The sequence below is a fragment of the Lonchura striata genome, chromosome 7 (assembly GCF_050655825.1).
Source record: "Lonchura striata isolate lonStrDom1 chromosome 7, ASM5065582v1, whole genome shotgun sequence".
Classification (NCBI taxonomy): Eukaryota; Metazoa; Chordata; class Aves; order Passeriformes; family Estrildidae; genus Lonchura; species Lonchura striata.
The window spans coordinates 17,095,936-17,117,180 of record NC_140709.1 but is presented as its reverse complement, the minus strand read 5'-3'; the positions used below and the strand labels follow the sequence as shown (position 1 = coordinate 17,117,180).

General features: G+C 36.2%; 1 protein-coding gene across 12 annotated transcripts in view; it reads right to left on the bottom strand.

Annotated features, from left to right (window-relative positions):
- The window catches only part of SLC4A10 (solute carrier family 4 member 10), a 170,122-nt gene that overhangs the window by 46,384 nt on the left and 102,493 nt on the right, over positions 1-21,245 (bottom strand). For all 12 annotated transcript variants that reach the window (XM_085584316.1, XM_085584312.1, XM_085584314.1 and 9 more), the window contains 2 exons: positions 18,884-19,044; positions 8,933-9,121 (listed from right to left, as the gene is read on the bottom strand). In XM_085584316.1, coding sequence (XP_085440442.1) covers positions 8,933-9,121; positions 18,884-19,044 — 350 coding nt within the window. The remainder of the gene's footprint in view (positions 1-8,932; positions 9,122-18,883; positions 19,045-21,245) is intronic.

Sequence of the window (21,245 nt, the reverse complement as noted above, 5' to 3'; positions counted from 1 at the left end):
ACAGAATGTTTAAAAATATATTGCTAGAAATCCTATCTTTAAACTGCAAGTATTTCCATTTTTCTCTCTGATTCAGGGCAAGGACAGATCAAAATAAGAATAGAAATCAGGGCTTTTGTTCAGCTCTACAGTGAAATAAACAGAGAATGATAAACAGACATGACAAGCATGTAAATCTAAGCAAGCAGAATACAAATAAAGTCAGGCTTCAAATTTACATATGACAAAAATAAAGGATTGATTTTAGAAATCCACATATTAATGTAAATTAAAGAAATTAATCTAAAAAGAGGCTATTAATTCCTACATGTCACAGGAGGAAACTTTTGCAAAACAGAAGCCAGAAATTATTACATATGCAAGGTATTTACAAACAGTCATTATTCAATTTGTCGGTTTTAATTAGAACTGAAAGAAAAATAGAGTTCCAACATTGTTACACAATCATCTTTACAATATGTATTCTAGTGCACTAATTCACATTGTAATTCTTTTTCTGTATTGTTTACTTAGCAGTCCTAGAATTATTTTCACAGGACTCATCCTGTAGTATTACAGCTATTAAAAATCATTAATATAAAAACTATAAAAAAATTATTATGTTCTATTTTGGGTATTTTATTAATGTGACAAAAATAACCCTTCCACTTATTCAAATAGAGAAGTCATAAAGTGCTCAGGGAAAGTTTCTGTCTTAACTTACTCCCAAAAAATTAAAATCTAGTAATATAAAACCTGCTGATTCTTCATCTTTTCCTTTTAAACACTTCTCTATACTGTGGATGTATGAAAAGGGAAATAGTTGTGTTGTAATAATTACTCATACTAATATACATATTACATTAGAAAGATGCTACAGGAAAGTAACAGAAATAGTAGTTCATCATCTTTCTCTTGCTAATTAGGCATTTGCACTTTTTTTTCTGGACCCAAAAATTCAAGAAAATGAGACCAGAAATATCTGCCAGAGAAAAATATATTGACCAACAAAGGAGTCAAAGCATGGACCCCCTGTTTAAATACTGAAGTTTTAACATCATAATTGGAGGTGTCAAAAGCAATCAGCATAACAGCCCAGAGGACTTTTAAACCTTGTGTCCACTTTTCTTTTAGGAGAAAAATATGTAAAGATATACATAGCAGGGATAAAAAGCCACCACCAGTAAGTATGTGAAGTTTTTAAGAATAGCATATGTTCTTTTTCTGTGCCAACAGAAGACCTCAAACTTTGATTTACCCATATGCTGGAGTAATCTGAAAGAACACAAGTTTTACCTTGAGGCAGAAAGACATACTTAAATAGATCTACAACTTCGGACAGCTTTCTGGAGCATGGAACAACAAGTTTGCATTTTTTACTGTATTGAGTAACAATCAAGGATACAAGGTAGAGACAAGAGGTAATCTCTTTTCACAAAAAAAAAAAAAAACCAAAAAAAAAACAAAAACAAAAAAACCACACCAAAGTAACCCCAAACTCAAGCCAGATTTTAAATATTTGTCATGGGTTTGTTTTTTTTTTTTTGAGCTGAAATTATGGGGTTTAGGCTGCTACAAATGGTGAAGGCATAAGCCATCAACTCCCTAAAAGAGGCAATAAGAGCAGCAACAGTCTCACCATTCCACACTCTCCTGCCTTCTCCTCACCAGCTCCATTTCAGCATTCCAAGCAAAATGGTTATTTACATACTGTATGGGGTTAAATACAGAATTTTGTTCTTCAAGAGTGCAATGTAATACTTTTAGTCACTATAAAGCTGAAGCCTCGACTTATCCTGCAGGCCACCTACATAAAGCACGTGAAAATCTGCATTCTTCAAGAATGCATCAGAGCCACTCACACAGTTTTAGGAATCAAATGCATAATGTGGCATAATTGAAATATCCAGGGTACATACAAAGGAATTTAATACATAACAGATAAAACCATATAATTGGTGTAACAGCTTTCCTATGTAATAAAAAGCCAATATCGGCACAGTCTTAAATCTTTGTTTTAAAAAATTGGCAGTATCGCTAAAAAAGTATCTTTTTTAGATAATGTGAAATTGCCAGAGCTTTGAGTAGGGCAAGAATTCACACAAAAACCACTCTTTCATGCAAAGTCAAGGCACTTATAAATCAAAATACGGTCCACATTTGTTACAGAAACAGAAGTTTGCATTTGCAGATACAGTTTGCCATTTTTGAGACAGTTAGTCCTGGCAAATTAAAAAAAAAATAAATAATCCCAGTAAATTAATATCACATGTAACATATTCTTCCTCCCTAAAATGTAGAACTTAAGATATTTAACTATGTGCATTGTGGTTGTTCAAAATCCAAGATTTCTCTAGAACTTCAACAACAAAAACGCAGAACAACGTAGTCAGACACAAATCACAGTTAATGGAAACAAACTGGATGCAACCAACACATCAAAGGTAACTAAACCAGAAAAGAAGCTGCTTATTTTTCTAAACCATACATGTTAGTTCCCATTCAGAAAAAAAAAAATCCTCATTTTCAAACTTCTTCAATCTTCAGACTTTTCACTGCAACTAGCCACCAATTATCCAAATTTAAATGGACAACACTGTCCAATTCAAAGATTGAAAACCAGTATGTTTTCTTCAGTATATGACAAAATTCTTATACAACAGAGCATTGACAGCATCTCTGCAGGCTGAATTGCATGTGTGCATTTAGGCCTCCTGATGAACAACTTTTTTAAACAGTGGGGAATCATGTCACTCCCATTGTACCTCTATAACTACAGGGAGATTTGGTGTTCACTAATGATATAAAATTTAAGAGGATGAGAAAGAAGTCACTTTAGCTGTTTTTCTAATGCTAGGCCTGAATATCTCAAGCATAATTCACATGAAGTCATGCAGTCTAAACTAAAATGCTGTGATTTGCAGTTTTATAAATTGATGCAAGAAAATGAACTTAATAAAGAAATGGCTGTCCCCCCACCAAAACAACAAATTCCACAAAAACTTCTCTTCAGTGTGCTACAGCTGTGGACAAAGGCCCGAGGTATCTTTTTAAATTACTATAGCAAGAAGTTGTATGCTGACAGGAAATTGATATGAAGATATGGGTGTACATTTGCAATGATCTGAAGCCCAAGCAAGAATAGGTATTTATACTACCTCTGAACCTTCAGGGAGTTTATAGAACCCAAAGGATAGGAGATGAGGAAGGTACAAAGATGAGATGAGCCTGTTAGAGACAGATACAACAAAGACAGAGCAAATAAAGAAATACAAAGATGAATGATACAGTTTTATACGTACAGATTACACATTTTATCATGGGTACAAGTAAATGTAAAGAAAGAAAGAATAAACAGATGAAAATGTTCATAAATACAAGTTATATTTTAGTAGTAGAAAAACCCGTGGAAAATATAGCTGGATTCAAATATATACATTTGAGAAGAATTTAAAACATGAAATACTGCACTAGCAACCTAAAGACTGAATTAACTATTATTGAGCTTGTCTTCTCTTTAAGATAAACTGAAGCAATTCCCCTAATCCAGACCCAATACTTCAGAAAACTTGTGAGCATATCAATGGCATTGGTTGTGATTTACTCACAAAATGAAAGTGCATGGTCATATATTTAGGAATACCTCCCCACCCTCTTCACGGGGCTTCAGGTCATGTCCAGATTTCTCCACGTGATAGTATTGACATAGGATGTTCACATTCTGTAAGCTCACTTCAATCTTTGACATAAATCCTTGAACTGATCTTTAGAAAAGATTGGGAAACTGAAGAAGGTAACTAACACCATAACATAACTGAGAATTTTGATTTTCCAGAATACTGAAGGATACATAGGCTCCAATACCTCTGCTTGTGCTCATACTGCCACAAAAGAATGAAGTCCAAACCAGCCCATCATACTAACTGAAATAACTGGGAAAAAGGTTAAAAAGAGAATATGTCAAAATGAACAGCTTCAACAGCTCATGCTATGAACTCCAGAGATCACAAATTTAATATGCCATGCTTCCTTCAAGCTCCATGGACTGCCAATAAACCTCTGCTTGGTTTCAGAATTTCTCAGAATCAGACATGGTGTGTAATGCAACACAATTTTTACACTAATAATGTGCCTGCTCTGATAGCAAGGGATAAGAAGCTCTTATAAATGGCATAAGTATGGAACAGAAAACAGGCATAAGATCATGTTATTGTGGGTAAAGAACACTTCAGCAAGGTGCATGAAAATAAAAGTAGCTTAGCCTGCCATACTCCTCTCCTGAGCTCCTTCCTCTTGGGCTTTAACCAGTATAAGGTCTGTTAAATATTATTATAAACATTTTTTTATTTTTTTTATAGATGTATAAATGAATAAAACATACACACCCCTAGATTAAAAGTGAAACAGCCAGTCAAAACCTTTAAATGCTTATATGATGAAAACTTCTTTTCCTAACTACATTTTCACAGAATCAGTTATTTTTTCACGCCATACGTGCTTAAACTCTGAATTTCAGAACCCCTTTTATAAAAGGGGAGAGGCTTATGAAATTATTTTAGCATTCCTCTAAAACAGAGAGGTGTCATATATTTGCAGTTGACTTTGGATTTTTAGGCCATGCCATGGAGTTTACAAACACAGCTCTGAGCTATCAGAGTGTGAAACCTACTCATCTCAATGAAAATAGGTAAAATCACTTTATAAAGCAAACTTTCTAAAGATGATGTACCAATGAAAAAAAAGAATCATATTTTACCTGTCTTTTATAGTATTTATGCTAAAATCACTTGCTACTCTCTATTTTGGGAATTCGGTGTCAAATTAGCCCATTAAAAAAAGATCTTTTTTTTCTGCTCTTATGCCAAATTTGACTGTCGTTTTTTTATTGGAACATCAAAAGCAGGCTTTTAATTCTCACAGTTTTGATGCCTAATGAAAAGTGAAAGTTAAACACAGCATGGCAGCATTAAAAATGCATGGTAAATCCATAGCACCCTGACATCTTAGCCCTGCAGAGGATGTGAAAAAAGCCATTGTAAACAAAAGATAATACTACTAAATACAAAGCAAATTAATTAGATGGTGTGACAGATTCATAAACAAAGAAAAATGGAGGGACAACATATGTACAACTGTCTTCCAGCAAAGATATCACAATGGCCTGTCAGTAGTGCTGCCATATATTGAATTAATTTATGTATTCATTTTAAGACTTTGCTCTTGAACATCTGAAAATTGACACATTGATAAGCTATTGTCAAGAACTTGGACAAAGAAGAGAGTTTGAATCCTCAGCTGTACCACATAACCCACAGATCAGGGACTTCGGGCTCTGAATCACCTTTTTTACAATCAACAGACTGCTAAGGATTGTTTCCAGCTCAACTGTCTAACACTAACCCCAAGTTTAACCAAAGAGACAACTTCCTTTTGTGCAGAAAAAGTGTCCAAGTTCCCATGTCTCACTTCAGCAAGAACAAGTGTCCCTTGCAAAGCTCCTGGCAGTGCTCTTTATGAGAACTCCTGTCTCTGATGGGCTGTCAGCTCACCAGCAGCACCCAAGAGGATTTATTTGTTTCTCTCCCCGCAACCTGGAATGAAGCTTGTCATCCAGAAAGAAAAAGCAACAGTATTTTGCTTCCTCCTTTTTATTAAAAGGAGAGAAAAATACTGATGGCAATATTAGAAACATTTTATCTTCATACATTCTAGACAATGTTTATGGACAAATGGGATTAAACAGATTAAAATGATGCCTTAAATGCATTTTACCAGTTTGTCCTCAGGAAACAAGATGTGTCTTACACCACAGTTCTGGACAATAATATAAATTGTTTAAATACCTTAGTTTTTCTTTTTTTACACTTATTCAGCTTTTGGTTTTACATTATTCAAACTTTTATTTTAACAATACATTTTTATATTACTATGAGTAGCTTGTACCGACAGTTCATGGCAATCTAAAAAGAAACACAAAGCAGAGTGAGCATAACACTGTAGCTGAACTCCAGCCTTTGGGAGGCACTGGCAGAGAAAATGATCAGAAATCTCTCTGCTACTCCTGGTCAAGCTTCTAAGAACAGCAGAGTTCCTGACAGCTGAGCATTTCAGCGCAGATTCCTGCATAATTTACACACCATCTACACTTGCAAGTTACATAGGGTGAGGAAATAACTAAGAGTATGCCAGAAGAGGCACAGTTAGTGGATCTGAAACTAGGCAGCTCTCCAGAATTCTCTCTTTTCCCACTTCTTAAATCCTGGAGTAGTCAGGCAATAGCTGCCACTCAGAACCCTGAGCTGCTTATTTTTAATTGTCTTGAAAATGGAAAAAAATCTAGTTCATTTTAGAACGAAAAATTTAGACTAGATTTTCCTTTTCTAAAGCTAATACTAATTTCAAAGCAATTCAGTCAATAAAATAAGATTCAGGCTTTTTTATGTAACAGAGTAATGGATGATAAGAGAAAAACCTCTAACAAACAAATCCTCCTTGTTTAATCACAGGGCCATCATCGATTTTGAGGAGGTCAATGCAGGAGACTGCCAAACGTGCAATAGCACTTAAAGGACACAAGTAGAACAACGCCTCAAATTGATTAAAAAACATCTCATCCAAAAAGTTCATGCTTAGGACTTGTCACTGTAATTTAGATAGAAATCTGATATATTTTCACATAAGCTTCCTGAAAATTATTGAATCTCTATAGGTTATTCTATTTTTTTACATATATATAATTTCTATTATGTCTGTTGGTATATTTAATTTAAATTAACACATTAAAAGTGACTAAGATTTTTTTTAAAAGAGGTCAGAGCACTTGAGACATTTTCACACAAGCATTTTTTCATCTTGCAAAATAGAGAAAGACAAATGAAAAACTGTAATATGTCTCCTTACTTAAGAGAATCACTTAATCACTGAGTTTATAAAATTAGTGTGTTTATTAGATGGTATCCTGATGAGAATTTATTTTTGGGGGGAATTTAGGAAGAGCTAGGAAGTTTGCCAGAAGAAACTTAGGCAAATGCAAGATGTTTCTGGAGTGAATTACTGCATCAATTCCACTAACAGACACAGAAAGTTACCAAAATTGAGCTCATGGTAATTTCACAGCTTGCCCTGAAGGTTCTTCTTAAAGCAACTAATGGCTATTTATTACAGAAGATCGAGCACAAAATGCAAGCTGCCATCTTACATCCTGTGGAAACTAAGTGCAGGATCATTATATCACTAACTTTCTCTAGTGTCTCCTGAGTATTTGTTTAAAGCCATCAGCAAAAGCTGTATAAATCAACAAGAAAGTTGCCTTAAAAATGATGGACAATCATCCTACTTACATTTACTCTTGTGCATCCGTATGCATGATCACACAATTCTTAGTAAATATTATTTTTTTCCTTACTCTTACAATGACACTTTGCGATGTCGCCCTGATTCTTAAGATTTTCTAAAGCCTTCTGAGTTTACATTCTGTTAGAAAACTTTCCCACACATTTTCTATAAACAACATATTGTTTTGCATTCCTTCATGGGGGTGGAGGAAATTGATGTACTGGTGGTTTGTCCAATGTCTTTGGAGAGGTGGCCCATTCACTCTCCAATCCACTGTCACCTTTGGAAAAGTATAAAGTTGGAGTCAGAAAAATAAACCTTCTTCTTTTTTACGTTGCCATCGTAGTGGCTCTTTTTGTGCTTTCTCGTGTCCTATAGCGACATTGCTACAATTAAGGTTTCTATTTAATATCCTCATCAGATGAAATTATATCTTGCCTTTTAGGTCTAGAATCTTCCCCAGGGAAGCAACCAGATTTAGATCTCTTAAAACTTTATATGGCAATGATTGGAAAAAACCTTCTTCCTTGAAATCAAGTTAACATTTATTTTATATATAAGCAGCCCAATCTTTCCAGATCAGCTATATAACTGCTCTTTGCCTTCTGTCCTATGCCTCAGAGCACACAAATCCTCTTGCAATCCTGACCTTCCCTGTGCTATGGCTGTTTCTTCACTCCCCACTTCCCAAGGTGATAGGAGAGCTCAGCAGAACTCTGAAACAGAGTGACAGCAGAAGGGACCAGGATTTGACTACAGTTGATTTCTGGAACAAGAGGTAACTGAAAAATATTTGCAAAATTTGGCTATCAATTTCATAACCCAACCCTTTGTTTATGCAAATAAGGAAGGGGCAATAAGAAATTATCTTTCATTATGATGACCTGCACAATAATAGACCTTGTAAGGTCTTCTGTAAAAGCAAGGGGAAAAAAAAAGTTATGCCAACATTTTACTTTAGAACCATTCTGCAAACATTTCTCACTAGCATTATCCTGATCTTCCCAAAAGGGATTTTTTGAAAGAACAAGGTACAGCTTTTGTGACAACTTTCCAACAGTGTTATCTTGAAATGTTTGCCTCATTTTTCAACTCCTCAAACTCACCTATGAAATATGAAGCAGCAGTTGAACTCTAGCTAATGCATACGCTGTTTCACCAATCCACTAAATTTTAAATAAATAGGTCCTGGATAGTCAACAGAACTCAAAAATAGTCCTACCACATTCCTGGCACTGCTGGAGCCTGTCCACAGCTCAGAACAACCCTGTGCAAAGATGCTCAAGCTCAGTCTGAGGAATTGCACAGGACACCTAAAGCTGCACTGGAAATAACACACCATGGCAGATACCCAGGATATCCAGCACAGCTTCCAACACCTCAGTGAGTTCCCTTGAACAGCTCTGTCCAGCCCCGAGTTGTGAAAGGTAGCCAGATTTCAAATTTGAGCAGGTGTATTTCTGAATTCATAAGAGGAGCTACTCTCATGCAAAAAGTACCATTTTTACAGGGTAGCTTTTCAGAGCAGGATCACGCTGTTAAGCTGTGGGTACAAAGCACATGCAATACCAAACAGGCAGATGCTATTGAAGGCTCAAAATGCAAAGTAAAGCATTACCATTTTTATCCATGGAATGGGGCTCAGACTGCTTCTTTCCAATATCAGCAAAGGATCTTACAATTGGGATCCTGTTGCTCAGCTTCTTCTGGTTCTGATGGTGATGCTGTTTCAGTAACGCCTCATGCACTCTGTGACGAACATCCTCGCTGAGCTGCCCAGAGCCCACCTGCTGATCCAGAATCATATCTGAAAATATACACACAAACATAATAAAAGAGGGGGAAAAGGAAACAATTTATCTCTTAAATTGCAATAATAATAGTGATTAGTACCCTACAAGATTACGAATGAAATGCACCAGTTCCTTTAATGCAGCAGAATTAAAAGGAAGTTTAATCTAGAAGCATTTCACTTTCAGCATGGAGAGAGACAGGGGAAGGTCAGGGACAAAAGGATGCTATTAATATTTAAAAATCCTCAAAAAAATACTTTGTTCACAAATTAAGGTCACCTGTACAACGACTGAAGCCAGTTCTTAAGCACTCTTACATATAACATATTTAAATCCAGGCTTATGATGTGTATAAAATGTCTTTTTTTTCCCAAATAATCCCTATTCTATTTCCTACAAAGGACTGGCTGTGAGAGGAAACTTTTTTTTTATTCCCTTTGTACTTAGCACATGAGGTCAGTCTTTCTTTCTTGTAGCTATACAATACCTTTGGTGTAATGCAAAGAAAATTCAGGTAAGACAATACATAAAAATTGCTGCATTATTTGTCGCTACCAAATAGAATCTATTTCTGCTGCCAGATGTATATGTTACTGCAAGAGGATAATTTCAAGGAGGTGAGAGTGAAAATGATCCCCCTACTAAGAAATTAAAACCATTTTTGCAGTGCACTAGCAGAAAATAGTTTTATGTATTCCTATGCAACACTATTTTTACATACCCAGCCATTCTTCTAGGAAGGTGACACAGTCCAGTGAGGTGCTTTTACACCAAAGCCCTCAGAATGGACAAAAACCAGAAGGAGCTGGAAGCCACTTTGCTGCAAGAAAGTTATGAGCTTGGTGCCATTACTGACACTTTGTGGGGCAAGTTCCACAATTGGAGTGTGCCTATGGATGGCTACAGCTGTTCATAAGGGACAGGAAAGGAAGGGGAGGCTGAGGGATCATCCTCAACATTCCCACAGGGACTGTACATGAGGAATTGCCTCTGAAGAACAGCCAGAAGCAGAGGTGGATTAATTCATCCTGCTCCACCTACAGGACACATCATGCAGGCAAGCTCCAGGCTGAGAGGACTGGGATTGTTAAACCTGGAAAAGAGAAGGTTTTGGGGTGACCTAATTGCAGCCTTCCAATACTTAAAGGGAACCTAGAGGAAAGACAGGGGAAGATTGTTTACAAGAGCACGCAGTAACAGGGCAAGGGGTAATGGATTTAAATTGAGAGTAATTTAAAATTATAAGGAAAAAATTCTTTACTGTGAGGGTGCTGAGGCACTGGAACAGGTTACTCAGGGAAACTGCGGATGCCACATCCCTGGAGGTGTTGCAGGCAAGGTTGGATGCGGCTCTGACCAACCTGGTCTACTTAAAGGTGTCCTTGCCTACAGTAGGGGGATCAGAACTAGATGATCTTTATGGTTCCTTTCTAGCCCACACTACTTTATGATTTCATTATTCTATGACATTAATTATGTGTTTCAAATGGGAAAGAATCGTTGACAATTTTGTGGGATTTTTAAAAAAATATTATTTGGGGAAATACTGCTACCAACAGTAATGATGCTTAACAGAAAAATTAAGGGAAAAAATGCTGTTATATATGCTTTGATACAGAATTTAAGTACACACTGCCCTTGTATATCAATTGGAAGAAACTGTACTGAACAAAAATAGTGATACAATAAGCTGAGTCCAAAACTCCTTGTACTGAAAATCCAGACAGCTCATGATTCTGTACTGGAATCAGATTTATATCTGCCAGTAAACTCAGTGGAAAAGCAAGCAGAGCAGGAAAAATAAAAAGCAGATGCATCATCAGTAGAGACATTATTTGTCATATCTTTGATAACAGCCAGGAGCAACAGGAGATGATAAAATGCATTAAATCACTATGCTGGTTAAAAGCAGAGTTTAATTGCTAACAGTCACCTATGCACTGAATATACACTCAAAATACACAAGTTTTTCTGACACTCTCAATATCAACATAACAAGCCAATGTATTATACACCTGCTTGAGAGCTGAACAAGAAGAAACCTGCATGTTTCACTTGTGATGGAGAGGCTACCAGCAAGTCTACCTTGACATCTACAGCGACATGCCCACAGACGGACAAGGATGGGGTCCAGGTAAATGCAGCTGCCAACAGATGTGACCGTGAGCTACGTATCCAGAGCTTTGAAATGAAAAATCAGGCACAGGCTTTCAGTATTGCCTGGTTCCCCCCCAGCAACGACCTCCTGTGCAGTATCAGCCACAGGGCTGACCAAACAGCTCATACCAAGGAGTAATGTTGCCCCATATTGTGCCCAAACTAGTAAACTCTGTCTTCAGGGTGCTTCACCCGAGCCTGAAGGGAACTTTTATCTCCAGGGTTAATCCAAACACCTTCAGGTCAGTTATCTCTGAACTCCCAGTCTAGACAGAGACTTTTTTTAATCACTCTAGACCCTAATGAAAGAGAGACAGAGAGAGAGAGGGGGAGGGAAGCATAGCAGCAAGGTACATAACAGAAAGCCAAAAGAGAAGGTAACACAAGTTTGAGGAAAGTCTTCGGTAGAATATTTTAAGCAGACGAGAATTTGCAACACATGATAAATGGAAACCAATCTTCTGCTCAAGAAAAATAATTATTTTCCTCCTCTACTCTAATGCCTATTAAGACACACCTCTGCCCTAAGGATATGACTATCTTGCCTTTAGACACCCTTAGTACATGAATCCAAAGGAAGAGCTAAAAAAATGGTTTCCTCTAGGACACATAAAATTAGGGTTGTGGTCAAACCCTTGTTTACAGATAAGTGCTACTTGTATAGTGTCATTCCTGGAATAACAGTATATTTCACATGAAATATTAAAATATATTAACTGCTGAGGATGATGTCAATATTTAAGTTTATCCATTTAGGAGAGAAAATGACAGGAAAATCAAATCCCTATCCTCTTCCCCTAGGATGCACTGCTAGACTTATTAACAGCCATAGAAGCCACAGAGTTGTTGCCAGTGTGGTGACTAACAGTTTTTATTTCCCGCCAGAAAGAAGAAAGTGGCTTACCTAGAGTTTTTTGGGTTTTTACAATGACTTCCCTTTTACTGTAGCACTGCTACTATGTAATAAGAGAAGATGCATTCAGTTTTGGAAAGAGTGAAGATGTGCTTTCTTGCCTTGGTATTTCCTTCCAGCTGTCATTCTTTTAACATAGACCCAGTTGCAGTAGCAACTGTAGGAGCTTAAATACAGTCAAATTTCTGACAGATTGCTGTATTTTGACCCCATTTTTCAATCCCTGCACAGATATGAGCTGGAATAAAAAGACTGTGTCCATCCACCTCTATCATGGGATTCCTTTTCAATTTCTTCACAAGCTTCTCAAAATATTTTTAAAAGCCCAGGCCCCTGCAATATCAGTAACACCCTTAATTGCAAAGATTGTCTTGAAAACAAGAGCAGCATGGTTAATTTCCAAGAGGAAAAGGCCAAAAGGAGCATTTTAAACATTTAATTTTCAAAATAGACTGTAATCACTTAATCCTGTAAGTAGAAGAGCCTTCATATCAGTTGAAGCTGTACATATTTTCAAAGCCCTGGTCTTCACTATTCTATCTAGAACAGGCAGCCATTTTTTCACACTCCATATGAAAAAAAAAAACTAGTAAAGAATCTTTGTTTTAAAGAATTTTCCTCTTGAATGTCCTTTTAAATTCTGCACAGCCCACTTCTAGCCAGAGACACAGTTTACCATTCCATTTTTCAAGAATACTTCACTACCATATGAAGCTTTCAGAAGGATATGGAACTGTAGAATATCCAGTAGCACAGTGTTACCCATTCTGTTAAATACTCACACTGTAACATTTCTGCTGACATCCAGACAGTAGAAGTAGGATAAAGTAAGATGTTTCTTCAGTAAGGAATCTTAGTTGATACTGGAACCATGAAATAATTTTTTCAAGCTGTTAAAAACAGATACTCTCCCTGATCCCATAATTTAAAAGAATTCAAAGCAACTTGGGTTTTCATATAATTTTAAGAATGTTTTCTCCATTCAGACTCGGTTACAATACATCATCTGTATAAAATTAATTTTGTGAGTAAATGTGAGCAATGTGGGTACTTTAACAAGCTACTACAGTAACTGAGCTATAGCTCATCACCACCTGTATACAATTTACCCAGGCTGTGAATTGCAGCCATGGGGTGCAGACAATTTGTATCTGTTCAAATGCAGCATGGCTCACGTGTGGCCCAGCAAAGAAAATTCCATCTGTCCCACCTCTAGAGCTGACAAGGATGCAAAAGCAGGCTGGCTGCCTCCACTCTCTCTGGAGGGGTCTGTTACACGCTGCAGCTTCGTACAGAGACACGTGGCCAGACCCATGTGGAGTCCCCACAGGTCCAGGCAAAAGGACAATAAGGAGGCTCTCAAGTGTGGCAACAGCTCGCTCCCCACTGCACCAGGTTCGCAGTGTGCTCATCACCTCATGTGCAATAACACACAGAATGTTCAGGTGAAATATAGAATAAATTTGTAGAAAACATACTGCATTTGTATCAAAATACCTGTGAAGTCCAAAAAGAAATTACTGAGCTCATATTCTCCTGATGTAGGTTGGCACTGACAGTTTACAGCAGAAACTGAATTCAGTATACACCAGCAAGGGTGTTGGTATTCAGACTTCCAAATTTTATAACTGTACAGTTGCAGGACAAAATAAGATATTAATGACAAAATATAAAAAACACAGGCTTCTGTGTGCATCACGATTGCGGTGATAGCTGCAAAACTTAATTTAAAAGCCAAAGTTCTTCTGGCTTGTGGTCATTGCCCTTAAAGACAGGGAAGAAAAAAACCAAGCAACCCTAATGCATTGCATTATGGAAGACAATCAGGTGGAGCACTGTCCTTTATCTTCATGAGTCTCTAAAGAGGAACCCACATATATCCTTCCCTAGAGAGTCAGGCAGGAGGAGCAATACAAACAGTTAGGATTCCTGGGCTGCACTTGTGAACCAAGACTCACTTACATCATTTACAGGGTGATTATAAACAAGCTAGCTAATCTGGCATTTACAGCAGCTCATCCAAGAGGGCGGAGCACTCCAGTGCTTCAAGACACAGATTCTGTTTCCAGTTTTACCTGAAATTATTTGGTTCAAATATTCAGTTAACATGCTTGAAAAGAATAGAAAGAATGAAAAATGTCTGCTTTTTAAAATAAAGTACAGTAGATCATTTTAGTGAGGAACAAGAGCAAGCATTTCACAAAACCATAAATTGCAGAGACAAGGCCAAAATTCCCAGCTTGCAATTCAGAACTGCAGGCACAGTGGATGCCTCATAAAAAATAAATTTTTCAAACTGAGATTAGCTTCTGCAATCTAAAAAGATTCCTACAGTTGTGTTAACATGGGAAAACAAAAAACAACCACAGAAAAAGACAGTGCTACTTAGAAGTTGGTACGATATCTACAATTTACCCACAGACAAAGGAACAAAACCTGACAGTTTCTCTGCAGAGGTTATTACCACATGCTAAGGTGAAAATAAATCAAACAAATGCAGACACCTTGGTAAGCAAGAGGGTGAAAGCTGAACAAAAGACAGGTGTAGGGTCAAACAGAGAAGCAGATTACTCACAGGCAATCCTACCCTTTATTACAGTGTTCGTAATAAAAGTTAAATGTACCATAAAAGAACTGTCAGAAACATAACACAGTGTGAGAGCTGCAGATGAAACAAAAGACTCCACTGACATAAAATATCAGCTTGAGCCAGTAAAATATGTGGTTATTATGGAATAATATAGTTTAAAGCAAACAAAGGTAAAAGAAGACTTGTTCAGATTGAAAGCTTAACATGATATTAACGAAATCAATAAAATTGTACACTTGGAATGTAATGCCCTGAGTTGCTGAGCACAGAGCCTGGTGACCTCAATCACAAGATTAAGCTGTTACACAGATTGAAAATTCAATCGTGAGGAACATACAAAAGACTGCTCGGGAAAAATGTCAGATCTTGGGATTGGAAAGGAAGGGTCAATTTAAAATTTAATTTTAAAAAGAAAACATTATTATAATTAAACCATTTAAAATAAATGGGAATATTTCAAATACGTGCAAGTCGCCAAAGCTCCACTGTGCAACAGAGGCCACAGTTTATTTGACAAGGTTTACAGAAAACTACAAGAATATGCAAGTTCTGTGGCTCATGCTGTAAAGAAAGTATTGCCATTAAAGGCTGGACTGAATAGTTTTTGAACCAAACAACAGAAAATGGCATCATATGTTAAATAGAGGAACCTTTTGAGTTCATTCAGTGGTTATAATCAAAAAACCAGATGGTAATCTGAGAATCTACATGGTTTCAAAGGAACTAAATGAAAATATCAAAAGAGAACATTTTCATCTGCCAACTTGAACAACACAGTGAAGCTGCTCTCTAATGGTACCGCCAGATTCTGGCAAATACATCCTCAAGAGACAAGTTCCAAAATAAACTGTTTTGATTACATAGATTTTTCAGACTTCCTTTTAGCATATGTTCTATACAGAAGTGATCGATAAAATATTACTACATAATATTCAAAGGAATTCCTTGTGCATGGAGTGCTAACTTACTGATACAGAAGTCAATGCAAAGACATATAAAAAAAAAAGTCACACATTAGAAATAGTAATAACTCCCCTAAAATATGTGTAATAAAAATTGCATTTTTAAACAGGATAAAGTTCAGCTGAGGAACTGAGCTCTTTTCAAGAGAAGCAAAATCCATCTTACAAAAATTAAAAACAATTTGAGAAATTCAGGAACAAAAATGCTGTTCTGATGTACAATGACAGTGTTGGGAATTCACCTCAGAATTCTGTATTATAACAAGATGCTGTCTGTGAATTCAGCATCATAGGTATGAATAAGCTCTTTTGCAACAAAGAAATTGTGTGCCTGTCCAAAGAAATATACAATCTTGTAGATGAAGTAATTTTTAAATACGACAGTTGGAATGAAAAAGACCTAAGAGAGAATGGATGTGCTGGAATAGAGGATGATTTTAAAATCCTCACCACATAAACAGTACCAAAATATTTTTATGCAGAACTGTCAATGTTTCTAGGGATAAAATACAAAATACATAGTTCTGGAAACCATGCAAACATTACAAAGGTGGTTTTCATCTGTACATTTTACCACAAGCCCATTAATGTTCTAAAATACAGACTTAATAATAGAAATTCTCAGGGACTAAGTGCTAAGAGTTTAATGCCTTAGTGAGTGTTTATAGATTAAAAGCCTTGACTAAAACAAATAGGAATTCTTAGTCTCAATTTAGCAATAAAATTTAAGTGCATCTCTTTCAGGATATGAAGACTGGCATTGCACTAACAGCAATGTAATTCGATATTGGAATATAGCCCAGATAGCAAGACATTACCAATAAATACACAGCACACATTTCTCGCTAACAAAGGCAAATAAGAGGATGTACACAAATAATATATTTTTTCTCAAAAGATTATGCATTATAGCAATGCAGCAAAATTATCAAAAGATTGCCTTAAAAAAATCAAAAGCTTAAACTATGAATCAGAAGCACAAGAATTAAATTTAATTCAGGAGTACCCCTTAAAACTGTAGGGCGTAACCTAAACAAACTCTCCTACAGACGTTAAACAGCATTGCTACAGCACAAGTAATATTAACAGAGAAAAGCAATTGGAGTATCTACTTTATTTCTTGAGTCTTGAGCTACTTTTTTTCTTGATAGGAAAAAATATATCTCTTCAAAGAAACCTGACATAACGTGAGTAATTTGCACAATGATTCACTTGCCTAAAGCACCTGCTACAACGCTTTCTAAAAAAAAAAAGAATTTATTGCTTATTGACTCTGCAGAGGAGGAAAAACATAATTTCTCAAAGACCAAGCACAACCCATGCAGACCTTGTCATGTGTCAGGTCACCTCACCAGAAAGGGACACCTACCACTTCAAGCAAATTCACCCCTTTCAAATGAAACAACAAATTCAAATTCTTTCAAATGAAACAACAAATAAAATGCATCCAAATCTGCCACAACAACACATACCTTTTAAATGAAACTGGTACATGCCATTTAATGAAAGTCATCCTAAAGCCTCTTCTCAGAATAGGTTTTCCTAATCAACAAACCAGGATAAGTCACAACTAGGGCTGACTTATAATAGCATGAGGGTAAGTCTCCAAATTCTCCATTGAAGAACAACTTGCATCTCTGGTGAGTTTCAACATTAGAATTACAAATGTGGAAATCCTTGGCCACCTTAACTGAAACAAAATCACTAAAAGTAAGGATTGAGATTATAAACAGTAATTAATTCAGGCCTCACTATATTGGAAAATATACAATATCTTCCAAAAGGGGGGGTTGGAAAGGATATTCACTGAAGTTGAGGTTTTTTGCATTCATCCTTACTTTTTTTACCTACTAAAAAAACAATTCTGGAAGGGCTTTCTTAGCTGACTACAGACAAAGTTGAGTGATTTCTGGATTAAGAATACAAAGGTCAAGATTGAAAAACCCAGTGTACCATTTAAGCAAAAAAGTAATAGAAGAACATCAAGTAGCTGACCAAAGTACTTCTTAATTTTTCATAAACATATAATAAATCAACGTACTGATAGACACATTTGTTCTTTCAAATGAGCTGCTTTTTATTCTTCATGTTTATATTTTATCTTTATCAAGACAAATTTTGAAGGTCTAATTCAGACTATGAATCATGGAAGAATCAGATCTCGGCACAGAGTAGAAACCCACACAACTTTCTGCAGATTTGTATTAATAATATCTCGCATCAGTTTGACATAAACAATTTGGGAAAAATAAATACAAAAAGCAGCTACCAGTATCTGAGCCAATTTTAATTCCACTGTTAAATATAGCCCACCAAACAATAGCGCCCCTCCAATTTAAATAAGTAAATTTAATTTTATATGGGACTTACACAGATTTATACATCATTCACAAAGTCATTTTCTTGATAATCTTGAGTGTTAGAAAATTTTATTGCTTTCTCTTTTGTATCTTTCCTAAACTAGTTACAGTCTTTAAGGGAAACACCAGGAAAGCAGGAAATGGCATTTAGTCTCAATCTCACTTATAGTTTGGGAGAGAAGACTCATCCATTATGTTTTGTCTTGCTCACACAAACTGTAGAATTGGAACTGCCAAATAAACTTCTATTGGAAAAAAATGCACTCAACTTTTTCTTGAGAAGTTTATGTACCTAAAATTTCTTTTTAAAACTTACACTGTATCATTACTCCTGATTTCATTCTCAACTCAGAGACATGTCTGTTTTCATGTAACTTAATTGCAATAAATACTTCCCTATATTTTGTTGGTTTTTTTTTTAATCTAGATTGCCTGCAATTAGCATAGCAGTAGATTAAGTTTGTGACAGCACACGCCTTGCTCACGTGAAGCAGCATAGCAGGAGCAGAGAACATGGCAGCTCTAATTAAACATAACCAAACTACTATCTTTCTTCCATTTTCATTTTCTTCTTTATTCAAAAACTGATTCTTAAAGCGGCAGATTCCACATTAAAAATATAAATAGAATATTTACTAACTGTGCCAGACATGAGTTTCTTTTCCAGAACATTGAGAAAAACATTCCCTAGGAATTTCTAAACTGAACTGATTATTATGAAATAACTTTCTTGGTATGCATTTAGTTTTTATTAAATAATTTTCATAACCAATACATGAAACATTGATACATACCTGCAATTTCTTCTATGGAGTTAGCTCTCATGTCCAAAAGAACTGTGCCATTCAGGATGCAGCTCCTCAGCTCAAACAAGCTATGAAGTGACAGTGTGGCCACATAGGGTTTGCTCCACCTCTCTCCACCATCCTCTACATCTTCTTCAAACTTCAACCACCTAAACAAACAATCAGTTTTATAACTCCATTGTGCATAAGACATGAAAAATTAATTATTTCTACGGATGCTGAAAGTAAAGACAAAGAGGTTAAACATGTCTTTAGATTTCACCTTATTCTTCCTTTTTAGGAAACATGAGAAACTTGATTGCCTACTTCGTTCCATATAATGCTGTATTATATCATTTTTGAGGTTAAGTTCTGACCACAGAGATGAAGAGAGAAATATATTAAGCAATTATCTTTGTACTTTACAAGAACTTTGACTAATTCTTTGGCATACAATGATATTTCTGTGATAGAATAAAAAGTTGTATGAAAAGGACTCTAGAGAAATTACAGTAATGTAAAAGGATATATGAAACTGTCATGAAAGGATCAAGTCCTTCATTACCATCCAGCCAGATGAACTTGCTTGAGACTAAATTCTCTATTGATAAATATTGCACTTAAAATGTTAAAAGAATATTAAACAAACAAACATCTAAGAAGTCACACAGGGATGTTGCTGCGTGGAGCCCTGCACCCCACCAGCTTAGCAGGGTTTGAACAGCTGCAGGCAGAGCACACACCTGTACTGCTCGACTCTACTGCACTCAGATGTTTTATATGACATGGCAGCAGAGAAATCGGGCGGAGCCTCACACCTGGACAGCATCTTCACACATTTCCAGACAGCAGGGAAATGTAAAGATTTAAGACCTCTATGGTTGAGGAATTTCCAGTTTTACCAAGCCTCACAGCCCAGCAAAGCAGCTATCACTGCTGTCCTCTTCTGTTCCTGGGGCACATGTCTAACTCTGCTCCTATTGTAAAATATGCAAGTGCACCCACATTTTAGACACTTTCCTCCTTTCAGTCCTTGTGTACCAAGTTCTTCCCTTTTTGCTGGCATCCTGCAAGCAGCCACCACTTCAATGACCCACTCATCATCAGCATAGCTTCTTCTTTCCTGATGTATTCCATTTCTTGGAACTGTCCCAGCTGCCTTCAAATCATTCTCTCATTATTTATAGAGACAGTTTGCCTCGACTCCCTGGGTCATTCAAAATCTCCAGTCTCCTGTGTCCAGCCCTCTCCTCCTCTTTGTATCTAAACATTTTTCCTCCATTTCCTCTGTGAGGAAGCTGGCCAAGTTCTGTACTTTGTCTTTGCCCATGAGAACTCTTTCCTCTTCATCAAACCCACTCTCTTTGCTGCATTCTCTTTTCTCTTCCCAGCCCATCTCGTTCACCTTTGCATTCCTCCAGAGAAGCAGCAAGGAGGACACAGCACAAAAAATTTGCTTCCACAAAGCTGAACCATGAAATTAAATTTGCATATGCAAATTAGATTTTCCAAATAAATTTTCAAAACCAGGTCCAAAGGGACATCAAACACAATTTAGCACACTACTCTCCATCAAATTAAAAGTGATGCTTTTAATGGGAGGCCTACAACAACTCAGGGAAGAAGCATGTGAGAAGAAAAAAAATTCCTAATTTTTTTTCATTTTGCAGTTACACTTGAACTTCCTAAGAAGAGGCTGCTCCTATCTTGCTAATGGCACTCTTGTTTCCAAGCTGAAAAATGTGCAGTACCTATTTGTATCCACAGGATCACAAATACAGTGCATTTATTGTCCTGTTTAAACCATCGCCCAAGACTCTGCATAATACCTACATTTTTCTCTTCTCATACTTCCATTTTTGTGCATGTTTCTAATCTCTTCAGGAGATTTAGAAGATATTTATTCTTGAGTATTCTTAATTATTTCTGTTATTATGTATTAGTGTTATTATATATCTTATTATTTCTATGCTTAGCTTGTTATATCTTTTATGCTGATTAAAAAAAAACATTTAAATTCATGCTCCATGTATTCTAAAAACAATGGCCAGCATAGAGTTTGACAAAATATAATCAGGAATTTCATACTGTCATTACCTTTTGTTCATGTAAGTCAGTCTTCAACAATGCTTATCTGATTATGCTGCTGCAGTCTGTCCTCAATATTTCCTAATTTAAATCTATTGACCAGTTGTAAACAGATTTTAAAAAAGCAATAAAAGACAAGCATGTTCTTAAAAGTCTGAGACAGGTGACTGGACAGAGGCAGGCTTATTATCAGAGCTTACAACATACTAGGGACACAGAGAAGTCTAAATCATGAAAATAGCTTTAATTAGAGTTTACAGTGTCAGACATTAAAGCTTATATA